Here is an 18456-nt window from a genome sequence, read left to right as displayed (position 1 = left end):
CCGTTTTTTTACGATTGCTAACCCACTTGTTACGGTACTTGTCTCATTTTGTTGACTCGAAACAACACACAAACCAAATATGACACTTGGAAATAAACAATTCAGGTCCTTTTTCAAAATTGCCTTTCTGCAACAAAATACTACACATGCTTTACATTTCGGATTCACTGTAGGCTACAGTGTATGCACTTATGATTATCTTCTTAACCTGTATTGGTGTCGTGGACAAACCGGACAAACCCATCAACTGGAAATAAAATTGTGTACGCACCTGATTCGCTGATACAGCGTAGGTGCCCGCTCATTGGCTACTGTCAAACGGAACGCGCTGTGATTGGTCCAAATGAGGGAATAGGAAGTCTCGATCAGTAGTAGGAGCTTAACATAGCTAAGTAGTATCTGGTTAATATAAATCAAAAGCCTTGCATGTCGCTGTAAAAACTTGGATGATTGAGAGTACCGAGAGGTAGTAGGCAACCATTTATTACACTAAGGAGTTGCGTCTCATTCATAATATTGCGCTGTTTCGTTGGTCTTTCGTGTGGCTATGTAACACTAGCGTGTTAGCTAGCTAACGTTAAACGTCAGTTACAACTCTGCTAGCGCAGGTTGCATCGAAATCTGTTAGCTTGTTTGACAGCCACAGGAGCTAAAGTCAACCAGGGTTTATATCAAGACAACACTGTTCCGTTTTGTTGAGCGTCGGAGAGTTTATTTAAGCTGAATATTATAGTGTGACCCAACTGTAACTGAATGTTTGGCGATAGAAGTAGCAGCAGCTACAGCTAGCAGAGCGTTAGCTTGTCGACATCAACAACAATGGGCTATAAAAGGTATTTTAAGACTGCAAGAACCTTTTATTTGTTCACCATTCTGCTGATAGTCTTCGTCAAAGGAATAACAGCTGGTAAGTGTGACATTCAACTGTTTAATATGTGCGCAGACAGAAGTGTCTACGTTTATTCAACTGTTTCAAGCTGCTGTTTATTTTTAGCTAACAGATTCATCCATCTCAAGTTTACACTGTGTTTACTCTCCCTTATTAATACCTTTCAGATGAAGAGCAACAGGGAAACGACGGGCCAGAACTAAAGGTATGTCATGAGCTATTTTATAATGATCCTCATGTCAAACCCTGTGGATCAATGAATATATTTCTGTTGTATGTGATGCAAACAACTGTTGATATAATTGCAAAGGTTATGTTGATACTGAGAGATGTTTAGACTACAGCAATTCAAGACTATCCGAACTACTACCTAAATATATATTTTAAATATTCTTAACTTAGGTGTTAACTAAATGTTTGAGGACATTTCCAGAGTACTTCTACTAATCACACTTTGGTACAATTTCATTTAAATATACCTGTGTCTCCAACTCTTCGAAACATTTGGAGATAAGACGCAATATATTCTTACATCACATAATTACCAATTAACACGGTACAAAACACAGGTACATCTGTATTAGGGCTGCACGATATTGGAAAAAACTGACATTGCGATTCCCCCCCCCCCCCCCCTGCGATATATATTGCGATATGAAAACATACAGAAATTAAAGAAAAGACCTTTTTTTTTTCAGCAAACCATCCTTTCTTGAACTTTAATTCTATACAATTAGTATTTTTTTAATAATATTTAACCGGATGAAGGATTTTAGTCACGGACGTCTGGATCTTAAGTTATCAGAGCAACAAGCTGAGCTAGCTCGATTAGCAGTGCCGAACTGCCCTGGAGAAACACATGAAACTACTTTATTCAGTGTTTTTACCATTAATCACCGGGTCCGTTTGCTTTGGAGATTTGATTGTGATTTGCTGTGCATGCAGAGCCTGCATGTCACTCACTCAAGTAGCCTACCCCTGACATGAGCCGCGCGAGTTTTCCTTTTGTAGCAAGCAACAAAATAATTGTAACATGACGTGTTTGAGTTAATTTGCCTACTTAATATCGCACGTCCTAAAAAAAAAATATATATAAAAAATAATAATAATAATTTAAAAAAGTCGTGCGATGTGAATATCGCGATTATCGTCACGACACGATATATCGTGCAGCCCTAATCTGTATGTTGTTGGAGTGTGCTTCTGTTAAGCAGCTTTGAAATCCAGTGATCTGTTTCTCATTTGTTAGGGTTATGTGAATATGACCTGGCAATTACACAACTGAAACAAACAATTAATTGAAAAAGATAAACAACGACAACTTGTGGTGTTGTGAATACATTGTATTGCTGAAAAATGATTCTTCTTTTAGTCTTTTCAACCATCAGAAAACTGGTATTTTTCACTGTTTAATCTGCATCCAAAAAAAACCTTAAGATTGAAATCTGCACATAACCTATTTCATAATCTATTATTGTCTTCCCTTGATAATGTAAAAGTCCTAGAACTGTCACTTGCATATGTTAACAATGTAAAGGAGAAACACTTGAGGCCGTAATAAGAGCTTATGACATTTTTAGTGTAAAAAACCATGATGGCTACATGCATATCCTTGTACATTAGAGGAAAAGGGGGCTAACTTTGTATACAATTACAACATATTAATATGTGTGTACAGATTAACTTCTACAGTTGCAAGCAAATATTACCTGTAATAAAAAGGAGTTGCCATCAAGTATATCAACTTAAGCCGATTCAATACATATTCAACAAGTTTACCAGAAATAACTTTCAGTAAATGTTAAGTTAGCAAATTACCTGTACATCAATTGTTCTGTAACACAACCATCCACGACTGCAGTATCAGAACCTGTACACAACCTGCATTTCCGGTTTCCTTTATAATAACATCTCGGTCATCTCTCCAGTCTTACCATGACCCAGACGCTGAAGAGGAAGACGTCCGCCTGACAGGGGAGGTTGGGGCCAGTGCCTCTGTGACCTCTCGTCATGAAGTCTCTCAGCCAGAAGAGGAGAAACCGTCACCTGAGGAAGGACTTGAGGGAGAGGAGAAGGAGGACCTGCCTGAGCAGCCTCCTCCTGTTGAGGAGAAACCCAAAGAGAGTAAGGACTGAAAATGTATCTTAAAGGATAAACTCTAAATGCTTCATTAGGTGCAGCAACAGAGCTTTAGTTAGTTAGCTTTGCACTCAGTTCAACCAAGTACGCAGAATGCTTAAACATAGCTTGCAATTTGTTTTAGGGCTAAACAACTAATGGATTTTTGATCAAAATAAAAGTGCAATATTCAGATTGCAGGAAGTACAATATTTGTTAAAGGCTACATATAAACTATATTCTACAGACCATAATAATTTAATATATCTTTTATAAATGTCATTGATAATAATGATGCAAAACATTTAATAGCCCCAAATTCGTGTTTCATATTGCAATAGGTCAATATAAGTAGTTTTTGTTTTTTAAACGTGCTACCCTGAATGTTGTGAACTGAATTTGAACCTCTGTATTTTAACTACCAAACACATGCTCTTGTTCCTGGCGATGGTATGTTTTTCTTGGCTTTTGAAATGTCTGAGACATGAGCTGGCATTTCTGCTGTCACTGTTAGCTCACCGGCTTTTGAGTAGTGGTTTTTGCCTGTCCAATTAAAGCAAGGAACAGATGGAATAGTGGAGCAGCTTTGAGACCTTTCAACATGCAGTTGCAGGTAGAAAGGACAGGATACATACTAAAATACATATATTATTATTATGATGCTTTTAAAGCAGGTTTTTTGTTGTCTATCCTTTAAGGCTTCCCTTAGTTGTAATAAGAATCTATTTTTACGGATGAAGAGGTGTGTGTGTGTGTGTGTGTGTGTGTGTGTGTGTGTGTGTGTGTGTGTGTGTGTGTGTGTGTGTGTGTGTGTGTGTGTGTGTGTGTGTGTGTGTGTGTGTGTGTGTGTGTGTGTGTGTGTGTGTGTGTGTGTGTGGTTTCCAGCGCAGAGGCAGATTGGCTACACAGTTAAACCCCCTGAGAAATTAACAGCGCCTCTCACCTGTGGCTCCTCTTGCAGACAGTTACATCATTTTAACTGGGGATTGTTTGTCAGCTTCCTGCTAGCATCTCACACACATAAACGAATGAGCTTGTAAGATGGGCATTTACCTGCAGTTATTAGCATTAACAGACTTTGTTTGATTCATTTGAATCTATTCATCTCCAATTATTGTTTCATGGAATTAAAATAAGCACAGCAGACATGGTAACACAGTATTTGTGTTTTTTTTACAATTATGAGTTTTATTTGCACTCAATACAAACTATTTCAAACTAAATAAAACAAACAGACACACACACAGGAGGAGGGGGAGAAAAGGTGTATATACAGAGCATTGTATTGGATATCACAGCATAGTCTATTTGAGTATCTTGATTATTATTATTATAGTATGTTTCTAAAAACACAGGACAATTTGCATTGGGGGATTTCCCTCTTGTTTCATTCTTGTTTTATAGTCTAAATCCTCTCACACTTCCAATGTCTGTCGACCAAACCATGCATATCTGCCATAAACATTTGTATATGGCAGATGGGGCAGGAGGGCAAACCCTGCAATCCAAAGCCTTTATCCAGAGAAATGGGTGGTTTGTTATAACACTATTTTTATGTTGTGAAAAGAAGGCTTGTTAAAGTTATACCCAGCTACCCACCTCTTGGTAATGGTCTTTCTATGCCCAAAAAAGCAGTTACCTTGAATTATTTGATATGATGATGACAATGATTTATACATTGATTTATACATTACAGAGATTCCTAGGCCAACAACAATATTTGAGATGTGACATGCAATCCTGATTAAAACAATCCTTTATAATATTTATGTTTACATGTTTTCATAAAACATGTAAACATCCAGTATCCGCCTTTTTCTTACATGTCATTTTATATTTTGTTCATACAGTTCCTGTGGTGAATGGTGGTACAGCCCATGGAGAGCCCTGCATCTTCCCCTTCCGCTTCATGGACAAGGAGTACTCGGACTGTACCACTGACGGACGGGGGGATGGGCGGCTGTGGTGCGCCACCAAGTACCACTATGACTATGAGAAGAAGTGGGGATTCTGTGAGAGTAAGTGAACCTAATACCTTAGCTGCTATATCCCAAATGATAGCCGGTGTTTTGAAGTCCCAATGAAAATAAATATTTAGAACTGTTTACTGATATTTATTTCCTCATCAAATGAAAAGCCTTTAAGAAGCTCAACACCTTCTTTGGTTTCATTTTCTGAATGACTATTGCCCTCTTCACTACCAAAGACTTGAAAACGTATTTATTTGTAATCTGCATTCTTCATTGGCTTCTCTTGTGTTCCCTCAGCGGAGGAGGAGGCGCAGCAGCGACTGCAGGTGGAGGAGACGGATGACGAGTACCTGACGGTGCTGCGCATGCTCAACGCCACCACCAGGAGGACCCAGAAGAAAGAGTGAGTCTCTATTGCTTTTGTCAAGCTTTTGAATATTCTCTTTTCATATCGTCTATATTTATGTACAAACATTTGGATATGTGTATAATAAATGGTGTTATGAAATAATTCAAGTTGAAACAACACTATAGGAGTAGTTTAGGCCATACCTGTTTTATGTGTGCTTTATTAGCACGAGACTTAGCCCGGCACATCCTTGTTTGCTTAAGATCTCATCATGGTTCTGTTAATGTACACACGATTTGTATTATGCCTGTGTCAATCTGCCTTTACTCACACCACCTCTGCTTCTACATCCGCTCTTTCAGATTGTACGAGAATCTGCTGAAGATAGCGGATAAAGGCCACCAGAAAGCCATGGAGAAGGTGGGGTACGCCATGTTGTTTGGAGACTACCTGAGCCAAAACGTCACCATGGCCAGAGAAATGTTTGAGAAGCTCGCCAAAGAAGGCTCGCCTAAAGCCCAGACGGTAAAGATCTCATATAAACATGTTAAGGTGTCACTTGGAAAAGATATTGCAAGCCATTTTGACCTCAGTCAGCTGTGTAACATGGTGCTCTGTTTACCTTTCCACAGGCTCTTGGCTTTCTGTACGCAGCAGGACTTGGAGTTAATTCCAGTCAGGCTAAGGTACTTTAGAATCTGTATAACTGATTCGTCTACTTTGGACAAATCTGTAAAATAATGTAATAAAATTGCTCAATTTCTAACCATTATTCACATATTTCCTACATTCTCTGTGTGCCAGGCCCTGGTTTACTACACTTTCGGCGCTCTGGGTGGAAACTTGATAGCCCATATGATCCTGGTGAGTTTATTTTCTAAGTGGAGCAAGGACTCATTGTCGTTATTTCCTAAGTATGGTAAAATGACATTCCTTTTATCTTGTCCTTAGGGATACAGATACTGGGGAGGTGTGGGTGTTCCCCAGAGCTGCGAGTCAGCACTGACCCACTACAGGCTGGTGGCAAATCAAGGTGAGCATCTAATCCAATTATATAATAAGATATTCAGGTGTGACGTCTCTTCCAGGGCTCATCACTCTTTCTATTCCACCTGCCTCCTCTTCTCCCCCTCCCCGCCTCCAGTGGCCAGTGACGTGTCTCTGACGGGGGGCTCGGCGGTGCAGAGGATCCGGCTGCTGGATGAGGTGGAGAACCCGGGGTCCACCAGCGGGATGTTGGAGGAGGACCTGATCCAGTACTATCAGTTTCTAGCTGAGAAAGGAGACGTGCAGGCTCAGGTAAACTATCGTATCACCAATGAGTGTTTGTTCAATGCAATGCAGGGATCTGAATCAAATGCAGTGGTCGTATCGGGGTTAGTTGTTGAGAAGAAAAGATCAATACATCTGAAGCCATTTCTAGAACTTCAGATAAAGAAATGTAACTGTGCAATGCAGAGCCTCATTGTGTGGCCTTGTATTTTGTATATTTAAATTCTAGCTTTGACCTGGACTCAGTGCCTTCTGACAGTGAATGTATCTCATGGTAAGGAAGCTGGGCAGCAGTTGATATTGGTCATGAAGAAAGTTAATATTTGGTCAGAATATACATATTTGAAACCCATATTACATATATTTAATTGGGAAAAATGAGGCGTCATTGTGTGAATGTTAATGGTCAATCTGAAATGGGATTTTCACATCTATGTAACTAATCGTGTTTCACCTACAAGTTAACCAAGTGCTTTGTGTCCCCTGATAGGTGGGGTTAGGTCAGCTACACCTGCATGGAGGACGCGGAGTAGAACAGAATCATCAGGTACATAAAATAATAAAAACATAATTTATTGTTCTTGTTGCACCGTTTAATGTATTTCTGATGCCTCCTCTCCAACAGAGGGCGTACGACTACTTCACACAGGCTGCAAATGCAGGGAATACACACGCTATGGCTTTCCTCGGCAAGGTGGGTGAGATCTGTGTCTCTATCAGCCTGTGGGAGGGTGATGGGTTGATTTACGAGTTTGTAATGACAGCTTAGTTACAGTTGTTTTCTTTTACACTGACAAGCAAGCTGGACATTGTTTCTTTACCATAACAACACAAACTTCAGCTTGTCCAAAATCGCCTCTCGATACCAATCTGTTTCACTTCTGAGTTTGCAAACATTTTGAATAAGTCTCCAATTCTGAATAAGAACGAGTCAGCGAGTCGGAGAGCAGAGAGATGCAGCCCAAGATATTCAATCCAACATAAATATTGCTGCGATGATTTGGCATTTCTGTTTATTAGAGGGCGGTGCAGTGCATTTGTATTTAATCTGTCCCTCCTTGTGTCCTTTTCAGATGTACTCTGAAGGCAGCGAGTATCTCCATCAGAACAACGAGACAGCCCTGCAGTATTTTAAGAAGGCCTCTGACCTGGTGAGCACTCACGCTGCTATGTTAATCTGAACTGGGTCATTTACACCACCATTGTAGCGAAACCAAAATTGAAGAAATAAACAAAAATGGACTTGACATTTAAAGAGAAAGAAATCTTGAATAATGAGAGATTAATGTTGCAGAAAGAAAAATTTAAAGTATAAAGTCTCACATTTAAGACACTTGAAACAATGGTGGTTTTTCCTAAAATCGGGTTGTAATTAGGCTGATGCTACTTTGCATGGAAAGCAATGCGGTTTCTTTAAAAAAATACAAACTTATTTCCTAGTTTTATTCTTATGAATGTGTAAACAGAATTTCAGAGAATATTCTTTCACTTCAAATTCTCCGTTTCTTCTCATAAATGTATCAATGGAATCTCAGTTAACATCCAAGTTCTTTACTCGTAACTTTAAGATTTTAATCTTGAATTTACAAGATCTAAGCTCTGAATTATTAGGGCCCGAGCATCTAGCACTAGGACCCAACGGTGTCCTTGCACGATTGTTATCCTAGGTATTATTCTTATTATTCTTATTCCATATTGCAATGCTTATTTGTACACTTTTGCACGGACGCCAGGACCGGTGAAAAATGTGATATTCAATGCGTTAAATATTCCAACCTGCTCACTAGCGCCACCTATCAAAATCCCATTTCGGAATAAATGTACAATGTCGCACCGTAACTCCTGAAATGTTGCACACATTTTTTTTAATTAGCATAATTTTCAAAACAGAAATATTCAATTACATTTCAATTTCTTGTTTTTCCACACCAAACTTCGTATACAGCATCGTTGGAGCCATTAATCAAAACGTACTCGCAAAAGGCGGGGCTTAGAAAGAAATGCTCATAACTCATCAACAATGTATCCAAACATCACAGATTTTGATGGATAGGTTCAGTCTGTCTTGGGGAATAGGCACACCAAAGCATTTTCATTTTGGACTATATGGGGGCGCCAAAAACCCCACCAATTTATAACTCGAGAACAGATGGACGCATTTTTTATTTATTTTTTTAGACATACTCTGGGGACAAACTGAGATTAAAAGGGTCGCAACAAATGCAGAATGTGGGCGTGGCCTATACACTTTTTAAATTGCGAAAGCATAAAATGAGCTTCGGACGAAAAACTTTGGACACACGTCACAGCCCACGACCTTTTCAAGAATGTAAAAAGAAAACTTAATTCTTCAAAAAAACTGCTCACTAACGCCCCCTATTGTGTGGTAGTCACATAAAGTTTCTCAGGACTTCAGAAATGTTGGCAAAGACATTCCTCATGGAATTGCGGACATATTACTAATTAGCTTCCATTAGCCCCGCCCCCCAAGAAGTCGGCCATTTTAATTAAGCACATTTTCGCAAACTTTACTATAACGTTTTTTCTGTCACTTTAATATCAAATCGGTCGGTGACGCAGAGATCGGGGAACAGACGTGGCAGCAACACGGAGCAGTCTGCTTTATCCACCAACACAAGAACACCAGTCCAGAACCCACAGCAGAAGGACCCGCTCTGAATCACTCCGTGTCGCTGCGGCTCAGAGACACAGACAGGGATTTATGTTTTTCAAACATAATTGCGTTACAATCATGTCAGGTTTTTGGTGGATTTAATTAAGTCCTGGATTGCAAAGTATGAATGTCCTCTAGCAATTTTCAGACGATATATACGTGTGTAAAGTTTGTGAAGGCAGGAGGAAAAAAGCTTCCGCGATCACCGTCTCCTCTCCGTTCCTCCAAACCCCGCCCTGAAAATAATGAGTGACATGCTGATAGTGACCCGATAGAAACTTTATTATTCACTTAATCACTGAGATATAACGAAGCTAATTTAATCTCATACATTCATGGGATTTATGTAACAGTAAAACAGAGAATGTAAGTGTGCACCCACATGCAGTATTTTTGTTTGTATATGCTGTTGTAAATACTCCGGTTGTCTGCTGTGTTCAGACTCACGTCCTGTGTGTGATGCCTCATTCAGGACATTCAGTGTCCTTTCTTAACAGAAGACCGTGGCTAGAAGCTGCAGCTAGACTGCAGAAGCATTAGCTTTTTGTTTTTGAGGATGGAACAACTTCACACACGGAGGCTAGACCTATACAATTCATTTATTTTGGTTTATAAATTAATGTCAAGACATTTATGTTATTGATTTCTGAAGCACTTTCTAAATAACAAAAAGAGAGTTCATATGTATTTACTGCATGTATGCATTGATGAAAAATAAGCCATGTGCAGTAATATAGAAAATTGAGGATGCAACGCATTGGTATGAATCGTGATGCACCGTGATGCACCGTGATGCACCGGGATATCGAATCGAATCGTTGACAGGATAATCGTAATCAAATCGTGAGACCAGTGAAGATGCACAGCCCTAATACACATTGCTCTTATGAACCTGGACATATTTCAAATTGCCTTCCATTAGCCCCGCCCCCCAAAAACTCGGCAATTTTCAAATGTGTGCCTTTTTCATGCATTTTAAGCACATTTTTGCAAACTCCTCCTAGGGAAATGTTTGGAAAAATTACAATCCAGGAAAATTTAAGCGCATATCCAATGTCATGCTACATTGAGAAGGAATAGTCCTTCGCTCGAACGGGGAGCTCGTAGGCTAACTGGGAATGTAGAATTTTTGACCATTTAAATGTCAGATAAGCTACTAAGACCTGCCTGTCTGCCTGGCACATCATCTCTCTCTCACACACACACACACACACACACACACACACACACACACACACACACACACACACACACACACACACACACACACACACACACACACACACACACACACACACACACACACACACACACACACACACACACACACACACACACACACCTACTGTTAGTCCAATCAATCAATCATTGTTTATTTATATAGCCCAATATCACAAATGTTACATTTGTCTCAGTGGTCTTCACAGTGTGTACAGAATATCAGTATGACAATACGACACCCTCTGTCCTTAGACCCTCACATCGTACAAGGAAAAACTTCCGAAGAAAACCCAGTTTAAAGGGAAAAATGGGAGAAACCTCAGGGAGAGCAACAGAGGAGGGATCCCTCTCCCAGGACGGACAGACGTGCAATAGATGCCGTGTGTAAATTGAAAAGTTAATAATTTGCAACATAGGTAGTCCAAATGTTTGGAAATGCATGTGTGTATAATAGGAAGATGAATCCACGAGGATATCCATCCAGGACCTATGATCCAGGAGCACAGCCACGACTCGCGATCCAGGGCTCGCGATGCAGGACACAGGACCGCAGGATCATCCATGACTCCGGATCCCGGCGTATATAGACACCAAAAAGAAAGACATTTGGGGAAGCTGGGTTAATCGGAACATGAGTGTACACGGGTACAGACAGAGAGAAGGAAGAAGTAAGATGTCCCCCGACAAACTAAGCCTATATCAGCAAAACTAGGGGCTGAATCTAATCAGCCCTAACTATAAGCTTTATCAAAAAGGAAGGTCTTAAGCGCACTCTTAAAAACGGATAGGGTGTCTGCCGCCCGAACACAAACTGGAAGCTGATTCCACAAATGTGGAGCTTGATAAGAAAAGGCTCTGGCTCCCATTGTACTTTTAGAGATTCTAGGAACAACCAACAACCCTGCATTCTTGGAACGCAATGCCCTAGTAGGACAGTAGTGTATAATGAGTTCTTTAAGGTAAGATGGCGCCTGCCCATTAAGGGCTTTGTAGGCGAGAAGAAGAATTTTAAATTCTATCCTGTGTTCTATAGGGAGCCAGTGTAAGGCAGCCAGAACAGGAGTAATGTGGTCCCTTTTCCTAACTCTGGTTAGTACACGAGCCGCAGCATTTTGAATCAGCTGAAGCGACTTGATTGACTTCTTAGTACTCCCTGATAATAAAGAGTTACAATAATCCAGCCTAGAAGTAACAAATGCATGGACTAGTTTCTCTGCATCGTTTTGAGGCAAGATATGCCTGATTTTTGCAATGTTACGTAGATGGAAGTAGGCGGTCCTTGAAATTGATTTTATGTGGGCGTTAAAGGATAAATCCTGATCAAATATAACACCAAGATTCCTTACAGTCTCACTGGAGGCCAAATTAATGCCATCCATAGTTAGTATGTCTTTAGATAATTTGTTTCGTAGATTCTTCGGGCCAAGTACAATAACTTCAGTTTTGGTCGTGTTTAACATCAAAAAATGTAAGGTCACCCACATTTTTAAGTCCTTGAGGCAGTCTTGAATTTTATTTAGATGATTAATTTCATCAGGCTTGATTGATAAATATAGTTGAGTATCATCCGCATAACAATGAAAGTTTACAGAATGATTCCTTATAATATTGCCTAACGGAAGCATATATAATGTGAACAAAATAGGTCCGAGCACTCCCTAACCCTACTGTTTATTTGTAGATATCTCCTAAAGCCTACAAATAAAGTGTGAAATGTAGGCCTGGTACATATATTATTGAGGGATATATATTATACACACTGTTCTGCTTTATGCACTGACCTCAGCAGCTGTTCTTACTGTAAACATCGCGTCACAATGAAAGCAATTGTATAATAAATAGCCTAACATCCAGGGGAGATGTGATTAGCGAGTAAACAAACGGTAAAGGGCAGAAAGTCTGATGCACATTTGATCATCTTAAATAACTTATAATAACAACGGGAACAGTTTGCAGAGCTGTGCTTCGTTGACAGAAGTCCAGCCATGCGCCACGCCTCTTTTAAACATCACTGTTGGCTGAAATCGACTCCGGAGAATACTTCAGTGTAATAGGTTATAGCTCCTCCAGAGAGACTCCTCTCTCCTCTAAATCAGTGCATCCTCGGTTACGGCTCCTCCAGACAGCCTCCTCGATAATCGATCCTTGACGACCCTTTAGAGAAATTTGTTTTCCTTCGAGACGGCGCGCCGACATCCGTTTCCGGGTCGCTGCCGGAGGACCTGGGAGTCTGGGACGCGAACATTATAGAAATGAGAAACGGCTCATTTGGGAGGACTCACGCGCGTCTGCTTGACGCCGGGACGACCGGCGACCCTCACTGCGCGCACTTCTGTGACCGCAGTTTTAATTATTATTTCTTTACCTTTGAATGGCCTCCATACACCATCATAAATGTACCCTTTAGTGTTTGTATGAGCGTTATAATGACAGTTATTATTCAAGAGAAAACGGGTTTCTGTTCCTTTGAACTCTTAGCTGATATGTTATTCAGTTGTGATTCACTATCATTAATATCTTGGATGCATTCCTTTTTAATTAACTCGTGCTTTTTTACATTTCTTTTCCAATCCAGGGTAATCCAGTGGGACAGAGTGGCTTAGGCATGGCCTACCTATATGGAAGAGGTGTACCGGTGGTAAGCAACTTTACACAATACAATCCTTTTCTAAATCATGTCCACGTTTATTATGCACTTTTGATTCTAAGCCTTTACTCTGTGTTGCTCACCTGGAAGCTACTCCCTCTTGCTAAAATCAGAGATGTTTGAAAGTGTGTGTGTGATGTGTGTCTTCAGAACTATGAGCTGGCCCTGAAGTACTTCCAGAAGGCAGCGGAGCAGGGCTGGGTGGACGGACAGCTGCAGCTGGGCACCATGTATTACAGTGAGTGCTTACTTGTGTTTGTGGTACACAATGTGTCACGGCCTCTTCATAGCGTCTGCTTGCTGTAAATATTGAACTGCATCTGAAGATCGAATAACCAGTTTCTATTTGGCGGCCCTCGATCTCTTTCTCTTGAATTTCTTCTCATGATATACACTTTCATTTGATCCACTGTTTTTAATCCTCCTCTTCCTGTCGTTCCTCAGATGGCATTGGTGTGAAGCGTGACTACAAGCAGGCGCTTAAATTCTTCAACCTGGCCTCCCAGGCGGGTCACATCCTGGCCTTCTACAACCTGGCCCAGATGCACGCCACCGGTACCGGAGTGATGCGCTCCTGCCACACAGCTGTGGAGGTGATTATAATTATATATACTCTCTGTTGGATGTGATTCCGCTGTTGCTTAGACCCCGATTTTTGTTGTGTCATACCACGTGTGTGTATCTCTGTTGCAGCTCTTCAAGAACGTGTGTGAGCGCGGCCGCTGGTCGGAGCGCCTCATGTCGGCCTACGGCAGCTTTAAGGAGGGAGAGCCGGACGCCTCGCTGGTGCAGTACCTGCTGCTGGCTGAGCAGGGCTACGAGGTCGCCCAGAGCAACGTGGCCTTCATCCTGGACCAGAGTAAGAGAGAGCAGGACATTGGTATCATGGCAGGAAGGAAAGGAATTGTGTTTTAGTTCAAATCCTATGATATGTGCATAAGGCGCAAGTCAATAGATTGGCACTAGCAGCAAAATCATTTTAAACTGTCCATTCAGCATTAATATCTTAATAATACACTACTGTATATAGTGTAAAAAACAGGTTATATATTGTAGTACAATGTGCACATTTTTACTTGAACTCCCTTTGTTTATATATATATCTTTATTTAATTTTTTATTGCACATTCTCTTATTCATCAAACATTGTATTTTATTATAAAAATGAATTATGTTTTATGAAAACCAATTTCCTCCAGAGTAAATATAGAATTCTGATTCTCAAACAGTTTAAAAAACGTTTCTATAAGAAAACATTCTTTAAACAATCAGAGTTGGTTAGCTTCTTGGTATGCAGCAGCAAATTGTGTGTTTTTCATCATGCAAACTCCCTAAAACAGTTGCCACGCCAACAACTATGGGAGAAGCAACAACATCCTAACCGTTCTTATTTCTATGAATTGTAACGCACAGAAGGTGTGAGGATCTTCACTGAGAATGAGACCTACCCTCGTGCTTTGCTCCACTGGACCCGAGCTGCGGCACAAGGTGAGTACACGCACGCACGCACACGCACGCACGCACACGCACGCACTCACAAAGTTGGGAATCCATGTATAATTGGTTAACATTACAAAAAGTAGTTGAACCTGGCTGCTAAAAGAACCCAATTCTCATTCCCAGGTTACACTGTGGCGAGGATAAAACTAGGAGACTACCATTTCTATGGCTACGGGACGGACGTGGACTATGAGACGGCGGTCATCCACTACAGGCTGGCCTCAGAGCAGCAGCACAGCGCCCAGGCCATGTTCAACCTGGGGTACATGCATGAGAAGGGACTGGGCATCAAACAGGTGGGAACAGAGCCGCACTGGGACACATCAGATGGTTTTCAATGGTTGACTCATAATCACTCATCACATTATTGTTCATGTCTGGTCTGTCTCAGAAATCAGATTTTTCCAGTCACATTTCCATACAGCAGAACACACCATAACATCCCAGCGAGACACACACATGCACACACATGCACACACACCAACACACACATTATGTTGTCAATGCTGAAGTTCTTTAGTATTTTACAACAAGAAGGTCCTTTTCTCTTGGTGCAGCTTTTGAGGAAATGTGTGTTATTGATTGGTACCATACCATTTCAATTTTCCCTAATAGAAAAGTTACCAAAACATCTCTGCATGCGGTCAAATATACCAGATAGAAATTGATGATGAGAATTGTTTCTTGTTGTTTTGCAGGACATCCATTTAGCCAAGCGTTTCTACGACATGGCGGCTGAAGCCAGTCCTGATGCTCAGGTCCCGGTGTTCATGGCTCTGTGTAAGCTGGGCCTGGTTTACACTCTGCAGTACCTGCAGGATCTTAATGTGAGTGATCTTAATGTGAGTACTCACGCTGGAGCTGGGACAATTTGGCTTTTAAAAAGAAACTCTTAATGTTAATGCAACCGAGTTAAAAGCGACTTCATTAGAGGGAAATTAAATGTCTTTGTCCTCCCTCTCCCCCTGTCAGTTAAAGGAGCTGATCACTGAGGTGGACCTGGACCAGCTGCTGGGCCCCGAGTGGGACCTCTACCTCATGACGGTCATCGCCCTGCTGTTGGGCACGGTCATCGCCTACAGGCAGCGCCAGCACCAAATCATAGTTCCCCCTCGTCCCCCTGCCCCCGCCCCTGCGCCCCCGCCTCCTCCCAGACCCCCTCAAGAGCCATCGCAACCCCAGGCCGAGCCCCAGGACCAGGGGGACACCCAGGGCCCGGCCCAGGAGGAGGAGGAGGAGGAGCAGCAGTGAGAGGAGGCCAGCCGGAGCGAGGGCAGTGAGAGACTCTCCGTGGAGCAGATGGCGCTCACTAGCTGAATACCTGCTAGCCTCAGCGCCTCTCTTCGCTCCACAGCTGACAGATAGTGACTGCTGAGCTCTGCAGTCCCACATCTCCCTCTCTCCTTTTAAAATGAGCTGGTCCTGTGCTGAAGAGAGACAGCGGGGGTGTTTCTGGACAGAACAGAGTGCTGGGGGAGGATAACACAGACTTGGGACTTGCTAGTCTGTGACTCAGGACACTGCCAGAAGAAGCACCTGTGCTCTCACCATGACAAACAGCTCTTTGGTTGCCAGATCAAAGGACGTTTGGACTAATCAAAATAGTTGGAATCTAAAATGTGCATTAGTTTCTTCTCACTTTCCCATTTTATTTTTATTTTGTTGGAGGAAATCACACAAAGCGGAACTGCCTCAATCCTAATTTAGAAAAAAAATATCGGGCATGAAAATGTCAATTTAGATAATTTTTATTTGCTAGTTGGTAAAGAACGTTTTTGCATGTGTCGTCTGAACATGTTGACTTTAATTTTAGCCACTCTTTATCAGAGTGAACCAATTTGCATCGCAATAATGGGTTATTTGTTTAGTTGATATGTCGGGCCATTACCTTTTCACACCTGCAATAAGTAGAAAGGAAAATTAATTTAACATAATGTGCTCAAATGTTTTAAAGCCATGTGATTATCATTAGAATGAGAGCGAGTAACCTCTAAAGCAGTGTACTTTAATGGATAGGATATCTGTGCAGGATAGATGATTTAATACTGAGCACACCGGTTGAAGTGTGTTACAAAATGACAGATACAAAGAAGGAGAAACTGCTTAATCCTCATCCCAGATGCAGATCAAAATGAATGAGTCTTTTTGGGGAATGAAATTGTAGAACATAGGCTTTTTAAATATTTAAAAGAATAAAAAAACAAATTAAATATGATCTACACAGTGAAATGAAGCAGAACATTTGTTTTACTATTTTATTTAATCAACAGGCTTTATTTTCATTCTAGTGGTCGTCATATCAATGATTTCTCTCAACCCGTTTCCGCCTTCTTTTTAGTTTATTAAGAATTAACTAGCAGAAATTGGAGCAGCCTTAAAGAAAGCAGCGCCTCAAACTCTGAATTGTTTGTGGATACTTTTTTTTCTGTGTGTTTGGTTACATAACTTGTGAGAATATTCCACCCCCTCACCAAAAGTCCAAGTTGGATTTCTGCCTACACTCTTCAGCTCAGATGGACTCTGAGAGATGAAGCCATGGTTTAGGCCGTACAGTATTTATCCAAACAACATGAGGGATTTTGCCACATGCCGTTTTCTTTCAGTTTAGTTTAGTCCATGTGTTCAGCTCCACAGTACGTGCTTGTTGTTGGTTATTGAGAGGTGATCCGCCAATATGTCTGCATGAAGTAAAAAAGGGACGATGAAGAGAAATGATTCCGAACATAGATACCACACACAGTTCTCAATTTGTCTAAAAAAAGAAATACTCGGTCACGATTGTCGACAAGACTGCATTTTTACCATCACAAATACAAGTTTATAAAGAAATTAATAAATGATATATGGATATTTAATGGATGTGAATGTTTTCTTTATTGTTTGGTATAAAAGATAAGTTCTTCACAAACTTTATGGAAAACCTATGAAATGTTGTTATTTTGTGTTGGGTTTTGTTTTGCTGACGTTGATAGTTGGCTCTCCGTGGACCCGCAGCTTGTCACTCAGCTTTAGAGGGTGGGGGGGGGGGGTCAAAGTGACAGCACTGTACTGCTGGCTGAGCATCACATTGTGTAGGGGGAACCCATTGACTGGTCCGTACGCACTATGGAGCGGCTTTGGATTGCCGTGGCAACATGTATGCTCACGTCCTGCTGTGTCAAAGGTAAGTGCTAGAACAAGCAGGAGGGCTGTGTGCCTATTTACCATTGAACTGCCTCTAAAACAGGGCCTGTTATTAGACAGTGTTTATAGTGTGCATAATATTGTACAAAATACATTTATATAAGTAAACACCGACATGCGTTCTAAAAAGTACTTTTTTCTGCTGTAAATGACATTGTTTAAACAATGAACATGTGTTAAGAACTGGCTTATTAGGCTAGTTGAACAGTTTGGATTAGTAAAAGATGTTTATCTCTTAAGGCAACGACTGGTGGTGGGAGTATGAGGAGGGGATACGACACTACAGCCAAGAGGCCCTCAACAAGGTACTGTGTTCACCAGGTTTCAGTACTGAACATGTTAATGTGTCACGGTCAAACACCGGATAATGATACAAAAGTATTGTATATGTATTTTTCTCATGGCAGTCTATAATTGTGTTGCTGTTTTTATTTTGGAACACCCACCCACTGTGACCAAAATGCTTTTCAAAAGACAATTGGACAAAATGGAAACGACAAAAGCTAAATGTAAAAAGTGGTTACCCGTTGCATTTATATATACACACAAGAGGCAGGTTATCGTTTTATAAAAACTGACTATACCACACGGACCAGCAGGCATGTTGAGAATGCGCACACACTGTGAAAACAT

The 18456-nt window shown here is 41.0% G+C and overlaps 1 protein-coding gene across 2 annotated transcripts; it reads left to right on the top strand.

Moving 5' to 3' along the window:
• The first annotated feature begins 340 nt into the window (after positions 1-340).
• Positions 341-17495, top strand: sel1l (SEL1L adaptor subunit of SYVN1 ubiquitin ligase). Of its 2 annotated transcripts, none has more exons than XM_034075828.2 (21): positions 341-907; positions 1057-1094; positions 2818-3013; positions 4858-5025; positions 5275-5380; positions 5689-5851; positions 5959-6012; positions 6131-6190; positions 6278-6359; positions 6471-6625; positions 7089-7145; positions 7224-7292; positions 7672-7749; positions 13069-13131; positions 13291-13378; positions 13585-13733; positions 13834-13999; positions 14554-14628; positions 14764-14936; positions 15339-15467; positions 15613-17495. In XM_034075828.2, the coding sequence occupies exons 1-21, from the start codon at positions 820-822 to the stop codon at positions 15889-15891; spliced, it is 2436 nt and encodes an 811-aa protein (XP_033931719.1). In that variant the 5' UTR covers positions 341-819; the 3' UTR covers positions 15892-17495. The 2 variants fall into 2 exon arrangements, with proteins under 2 accessions (XP_033931719.1, XP_033931718.1); XM_034075827.2 differs by having other exon boundaries at positions 15339-15482.
• Positions 17496-18456: the final 961 nt, after the last annotated feature.

This window comes from Pseudochaenichthys georgianus, chromosome 24 (assembly GCF_902827115.2).
Source record: "Pseudochaenichthys georgianus chromosome 24, fPseGeo1.2, whole genome shotgun sequence".
Taxonomy (NCBI): domain Eukaryota; kingdom Metazoa; phylum Chordata; class Actinopteri; order Perciformes; family Channichthyidae; genus Pseudochaenichthys; species Pseudochaenichthys georgianus.
Note: the sequence above shows the minus strand (reverse complement) of the source record. Positions and strands in the feature narration are given on the sequence as shown.